This window comes from Gracilinanus agilis, chromosome 3 (genome assembly GCF_016433145.1).
Source record: "Gracilinanus agilis isolate LMUSP501 chromosome 3, AgileGrace, whole genome shotgun sequence".
NCBI lineage: Eukaryota > Metazoa > Chordata > Mammalia > Didelphimorphia > Didelphidae > Gracilinanus > Gracilinanus agilis.
In genome coordinates this window covers 654341482-654348779 of record NC_058132.1, presented here as the reverse complement: position 1 = coordinate 654348779, position 7298 = coordinate 654341482, and the positions used below count along the sequence as shown (strand labels likewise).

The 7298-nt window shown below is 40.5% G+C and overlaps 1 protein-coding gene across 2 annotated transcripts; it reads left to right on the top strand.

Annotated features, from left to right (window-relative positions):
* Positions 1-1925: 1925 nt before the first annotated feature.
* Positions 1926-7009, top strand: STRIT1 (small transmembrane regulator of ion transport 1). 2 transcript variants are annotated; one of them, XM_044667690.1, is made up of 3 exons: positions 1926-1995; positions 6742-6838; positions 6924-7009. In XM_044667690.1, the coding sequence occupies exons 1-2, from the start codon at positions 1983-1985 to the stop codon at positions 6831-6833; spliced, it is 105 nt and encodes a 34-aa protein (XP_044523625.1). In that variant the 5' UTR covers positions 1926-1982; the 3' UTR covers positions 6834-6838; positions 6924-7009. The 2 variants fall into 2 exon arrangements, with proteins under 2 accessions (XP_044523625.1, XP_044523626.1); XM_044667691.1 differs by having other exon boundaries at positions 6742-6842.
* The last annotated feature ends 289 nt before the right edge of the window (positions 7010-7298 follow it).

The window sequence follows — 7298 nt, the reverse complement described above, 5'->3', positions numbered from 1 at the left end:
TCACACACACACACCCAACACACACACACACACCCAACACACACACACACACCCAACACACACTCACACACACACCCAACATACACACCCAACGCACACACACACCCAACACACACACACAACACACACACAACACACTCACACACACACACACACACACACACACACACACACACACACACAAGATCTCTAGATTATATCCAACATGAAAACAAAGTGGCTTTGCCATGGAGGGCTCTCGTAGCCAGGGGGATCCGGAGGGCTTTCTGTAGAAGGTGGCATTTGAACTGAGTTTGGAAGGAAACCAGGAATTCTAAGAGTCAGCGAAGAGGAGGGACAGGCACTGGGGACAGCCGGGACAAAGGCATAGGGGTAGAGGGCTGGGCATTGGCTATGAAGGACAGCAAAGAGGACAATATGATTAAATGATAGAGTATTTGATGATGGAGAAGGAAGGAAGAAGGCAGATTCATGATTACAGAGAGGAAGCTTGGCTTAGTACATAGCTGGGGGTGTGTGTGTCTGAGAACAAGGAAAACCTGACTTCAAGTCCTGTCCCTGACACACGCTGGCTCCATGACTTTGGGTAGGTGACTTAACCTCTCAAGGCTCTAAACAGCTCTCTAAGACTGCCATACTGACAGTAAATTGCAGAGAATGTGTTGATTTCCATCAATAGAGGGTCTTCCCTCCCCTGGAATTTCTCTACACAAATGAAATCATAGATCTTGTCCATAGAAACACAGAGGCAATTTCTGACTCTATTCTTCCCAGCCCACTGAGCCGCCTTCTATTGTCCAATGATTAAAAAGAGAGAGAAAAATCCCAGTTTAACAAGACAAACTAAGGTATCAATCATGTGTGATAAGCTCTATGCTCTGGAATGGATGCTTTAACAGCAGATTATACTTTATTTGCATATTTCTAATAAAAAAAACAACCTAAAGATCTTGTGGAACATTGACCAGTGGGTCAGGCAGAGTCAGCTTCAAGTCCAGCTTCTGCTACAAATTAGCTATGCGTCATGGATAAGCCTCAAAATCCTTCGTTGACCCACGACACTCCCTAAGATAAACTGCCAATGGGTTGCTGAAAAGCATTGGAGGAGGGAGTTTCCACACTGAGATTTCCTAGATGATCTCCCAGAGCTGAACCCCTCAAAATAAGTAAATCACAATTTGACCTCTCTGGAAACTCTGTGCTGTTTTCAGCTTGGAGTCAATCCCGTTCATTTTTATATCACAAGGATAATGTATTCTTTGGAAGAAATCAAGGAACTTAATAAGCAATCAAATGTGATAATGCATAGAAAATGTTCTGCAGCCTTTAAATGTCTGGATAAGCAAGAGCTGTTATTATTAACTCTTGGAAAGGCAGGAGAGGTTTCCTAGAGTCATTTGGATACGTGTCAGGCTATAAATAAGTCCTTCCTGTCACTTCTTTACCTCTGCATTATTCACACTTACCATACCATATACCCCAATGATTTGTGTTTTTGAAACAAATTGGCCCCAGTGTAGAAGGGGGCGGGGTGGTCCTTGGATCAGAAAATCAGGGACCATCTCAAAGTCTTACCTGAGCAATCTTCAAGCTGGTGGCTACCTTCGTGTCTTCCCTTTGGTCCACACCTCCCCACCTTTAAGTGATTTCCCAGTTTGGGAGAACCAAAAAGTACCTCATTCTCATCACAAAACAAAACAAAAATCTTCCAGTCTCCTGGATGAGGTCCACCAAGTCTTATTCTTTTGTTTCAGACCTAACGTCCTAAGAGCCTCTGGGCTTGCTCCATTGCAAACTCAGGGGGCCAGAAACTTTGCCCTTCCTGATGCCTGACATCACCGGAGAGAAGACTGGCAAGGGGTGAGGGAGGCGGCTGTCACACATTCCAGATGGCCCTCTATTTAAAACTCAAGGCAGGTCTGGATGACAATAGCCAAGCCACCAGACCTTCTCCCAAACAAACTCGCTTGGCACCCAGGAGAATGGCCGAGAAAGGTAAGATTTAAAGGTCTCTTATTAGGAGAAGAATTGTGTAGTCTGCTAGTCCTTCTTGGCAGTGCAAACAGAGACCTTCAGGCTAACTGGGTCGTATTTTATAATGCCTGCTGCTTCGTAGATATATTTGGAGGATGGAATATCATTGCTGGAGAAGCCTTAGTAATTAATATATGTTGGTCTGCCTGGAAACGACTCTGGAAAAGATGTATGATGTCATCCAAGACGTCTATATAAATCATGTTGGAAAAAAGAAGCAAAAATGTTTTTTTTTTCCATTAATGTGAAAAGTCAGATCACGAATGAGGCCAGTCGGATCACTCATGAGGATGAGTGATGCTGGGGGAAAAGTATGGATTTGGATTCAAAGAGCCTGGATTCTCATTTTGGTTTTCTGGTACTTACTACCTGTGTGTGAACTTGCGGGACGTCGAACTCTTCCTCCTCCCATCACAGCTGGTTTGGAACCAGAAAAGAAAGTCCTTGGAAGTGTTCTGGTCCAACCTTCTTATTTTTATAGATGAGAAAACTGAGGCTAATTGAAGGTCATACAGATAATATGTATCAGGGACGGAATTTGAACTGGGTTCTCTGATTTCAAGGAATGGACTTGATTAAGGGTTCTTATCTGTTTTGCCTCATGGATCCCGTTGGCAGGCTGACAAAGCCTCCAGCCCCCTTTTCAGAATCTTTTTTTGGTGCCCACAGTCATAATGGAAGGAAATGCTGTTTCCCTTAAAGGTTAAGGAAAATAAAGATTATATTTTTCCCCATCTAAGGTCACAGACCCCCTTGAAATCTGTCCATGGACACAGGTCTGTAGTTCCCAGGATAAGAGCCTTTGAACTAGACCATCTTCAGAGTTCTTTCCTGTTTCAAATCCTATGATCTTAATGTGAATTAAATATATGTAATCTTTCACTTAAGAGCAGTTAGGTGATGCAGTGGATAGAGCAACAGGTCCAGAGTTAGGAAGTTTAAGTCTGGACTCAGACATTTACTATCTGTATGACCTTGAACAAATCACTTAACCCTGTGTACCTCAGTTTCCTCATCTGTAAAGTGAACTGGAGAAGAAAATCATAGACCATTCTAGTCTTTTTGCCAAGAAAACCCCAAGTAGAGTCATGCAGAATTGGACACAACTGGAAAAAATGACCATTCACTTTATTCATGGCACCCATAAAATATTGAATGGAGAGCTGGGCTTAGAGAAAGGAAGTCTTGAGTTCAAAGGCTTCTTCTGACATGCACTGGCTGTGTGGCTCTTTTCTAGCCATTCATCCTTGAAGAGCCCCAGGCAATGCTGGCTCCAAGAATATAAATTGCAGAGAAGGTATCAGATTCTTATACCAATGAAGTCCCGGGTTCAGTAAATAAATTAAAAAAAAAAAAAGTAAAATCCTTGTTCTCTGATCAGAATTCAAGGCATAGAATCGTATTGTTAGAAGGACTCTAAGGGGCTTCTTAATTCAGCCTCTTACCCGCTGCAGGAATCCCCTCTATTATCTCCCTGACAAATTCAATAAATAAAGACATTTAGAAATTGTTGTTTGTGTTTGAAAGTAGAAATGGCCATTTTTCTCAGTTAGGGAATGACGAGGTACCAAAGGCACAATCTGTGATGTAAATACAATCACCCTGAATAGCCATGTGGTAATCCACACATTCCTCCCCCAGATGGGCCAACATATTTGACATATGTCAAACATATTTGAGCACCCACAAATACACTGTTTTGGATTGTTTTTTTAAATAATGGGCATTAGACACTATTTAGCAAATTCTTAATTATAATTATGGATAAATATTAGAATATTAGACAAATGTATTACTTATGCATTTTGTACATAGATTCCAATGGAAAGCTGGGGATATTTTATTTCTCACATGTTTGTAAACAATTTCCATCCTGGGTGTCCACTTAAAATTTAAGTTAGAAGTAGGGCAAGGTGACGTCTAGGCTCTGCAGGTCTTGGTTTCCTCATTGCAAAATGGGGAGGGCAGAGAAGGAGATTTTTATTTAGTGATCTCTAAAGTGCATGCCAGCTCCAAATCTCTGATCTGAAATTCTGAGAGCTCTGGCAGACACTGTCATGTCACATGGATCATCATTTGGTAAATCTTTTTTAGACATGTTTGAACTTTAATGGTTTCCTAATTTTAAAGTCTTCTTTCACCCCAAATGACTGTAAAATATATATTCAACTTATACTCACCAAAATATTATGTGACAGGTAAGGGAAGGGTATTATTTTCTCCAGAAAGTTTAAATAAATGCCTTTTGCAAGGTCACACTGTGAGATGAAATGGAGAAGGGGTGGTTTTCTTCCCTTAAGAAACAATGGGATCTGTTCAAAATTGTCAAGATTATTGGGAGAGAATCCAATTTAAAAAAAATAAGACTCAAAAGTATTCTGTTCCATTTAGGAAAAATTTTCCTTTGAAAATGATGTCTCCAAATTCAAAAAATGATTTTCTCCACTGATGTTCTTATATTAATAGAATTTTCAAAAATGCATATTGTATAAGTGCTACAAATTATCTCAGGAGTGTGAATTCTTAAAATAGATTCCCTCTCTTTGTTGGCTAATGGCCTGAAATCGAATTGCACTTCTCAATTAATGACAGATCCCAGTCTTTAGGACCAGAGCATTAACAGTATTAAATTTCTCCTGGAGCCGTTCTGGTGTGCTGTTGCATGACGGTGTTGTGTTGTGTTGTGTTGTGTTGTGTTGTGTTGTGTTGTGTTGTGTTGTGTGTAGGGCTTTAGGCACTAGGATGGAATATATATAAAGGGAAATTTACAGAGAAGAACTCATTTTTTTTATAGAATAAAGAAAGTAGGAGGCACCAAAAGAATTTGCTAATGCCTGTCTAAGTGAAATTACCTCACAGAATACCAGAGTTGGAAGGCACTCTAGTGGCCATCAATCTAAACAATCAATCAGTCAATCAATCAGTCATTCAAGAAGCAGGGATTAAGTGCCAACTCTGGGCTGGGTGTTGGGCTAGGTGTTAGTGATGCCAAGACAAATGGAACAATCCAGTCAGTAAACTAAACTCATTCCCTTCAGTACATACGTGACACCTAGACATCTCTTGCCTCTGATTCTGTTAATGAGAGGCAGCCTCCTCACTGGTAAGGTGAAGCATTTGTTTGGTTGGAACCAGAGGTTCTGGGTTTGAATCTTGTCTCTGTTACAGTATGGTCATGAACAAATTGCTCAACCTCCCTTGGTCTTAGTTTCCTCCTATGCAAAAATGAAGGATTAGATGAGTTCAAAACTCCTTCCTAGCTTTAAATTTGACTAGTGAATTACATGACTTGAGAGCTGTAAGGGACCTCTGAAGCCATCTTTCTTAGCCCATACATGAAAGGAATCCCCATTGTAACCTACCTGAGTAGCTGTCCAGCTCAGCCCCTTGCTCTGAACTTCCTTTTAAAAAATATTTAACTTTCCTCTAATTACAAGTACAAATACTTTTATTAACATTCTTTTTTTTTTTGGTTAATGTTTTGAGTTCCAAATTCTATACATTCTTCTAACCCTCCTTCCCTCCCTGAGATGGTAAGGAATCTGATATGGATTTTATACCTGCAACCATGAACCTCTTGATGCCGACAGCCCATTTTCTTTTCTATACCTCTAATTTTTGGAAAAATTTTCCTATCAAGCTTTGTGACTCTTACCACATTGATCCTCATTTTGTCCTTTGAGACCAATTTTTATTGTTGCTATTGAGTCTCTCCATCAGTCGTGTCCAACTTCTCCTGACCCCATTTGGGGTTTTCTTGGCGAAGATACTAGAGTATTTGCCTTTTCTTTCTCTGGTTCATTTTACAGAAAAGGAAACTGAGATAAACAGGGTTAAGCAACTCACCCAGGATCATGTCTGGGGTCAGATTTGAACTGAAGACCTCCTATCCCTGGGACTGGCTCTCAACCCATTGAGCCACCTAGCTGCCCCCACTTTCTATCTTTGTATCCCTCGTACTCAGTGCAGTGCCTGGCATTCAGTGGGTGTATAATAAATGCTTTTTGATGAATCAAATAACTGATATTTGCATGGACCATTGAAATCAGTAAAGCACCTTGACTCCACTATTTCAAATGCACCTCAGAAGGGCAAATATGTGGGAAAACTGAGTTTCAGAGAGATGACATCACCCGCCTAGCTAGTGTAATATAGGAGGCAACCTGTCAATGTTAATAATCCTATATTACACTAGTAAGAGACAGAGCTTGGGTTTGAGAGTTCACTTTCCTGACCTCTGGTCAAGTATCACTATCCCATAGGGCAGGGGTTGGCAACGTATGGCTCTTGAGCCATATCTGGCTCCACCTCCCCACCGGCCAGTCCGGGCAGAGCCCCAGGATGTGCCCCAGGGGGCCCTTCACCCCCTGCCCCATATTCCAGCGCCTTCCACCTCCATCCTCCTCCTTCTGCAGGTGTTTATGGCTCTCATGGCCAAAAAGGTTGCCAACCATTGCCATAGGGGAATGGGATAGTCCATCCATGTCTGAATATATCCCTGCACATATATCTCATGTGCCATGTGATAAGTATTACATGCAACAGCTCTATAAATAACATTATTTAGTGAAGGTTATCTGTCTACTTCTTTTCTTTACATGAAAATTCATGTTTATTTTTCTCGATTTCCTATTGACCAAAATGAATTGTTTCATATAATCGACATGAATTAAAATCTATATTCTGATTTGTTTGTTTGTTACATAGAATCCACATTTTCCAATTTGCTCATCCCTCTTCTTCTCCTCATTGGCTGGATCGTGGGCTGTGTCATTATGATTTATGTCATCTTCTCTTGACAGAAGTAAGTAAGTAGTTCTGAAATGAACACACATATTTATATAAAAATTATCTTTTCCATTTTACTGATTAAAGTTTCTGTCATGCAGGAAAGAAGATTTCAGACTGACATCTCTTAGATGATCCAAGAAGAGAAATGAAAATAACTGATCATTAAAGATTTTCCATCGATAAACATGACATTCACCATCACTTTGAAAGTTTGGGTATGCGAAGATACCACTGTGGAGGCTGGTTCTTCCTAAGGATTTAAGCTGATATTGGGCTATACTGGTGGTCTGAACAACCTGACATCTCATTGGTGTGGTTAACTGAGATGAAGAGAATATGGCACATTTTTCTCCTGATGCCTTTGCTACAAAATATTACTATTAAAACAATTAGACACAATTGTTTAAAAATAATGATAATGTTAACCTGTAATGTGTGCAGCTCCTTGTGGGGAGGAAAATCTGACAACCCAG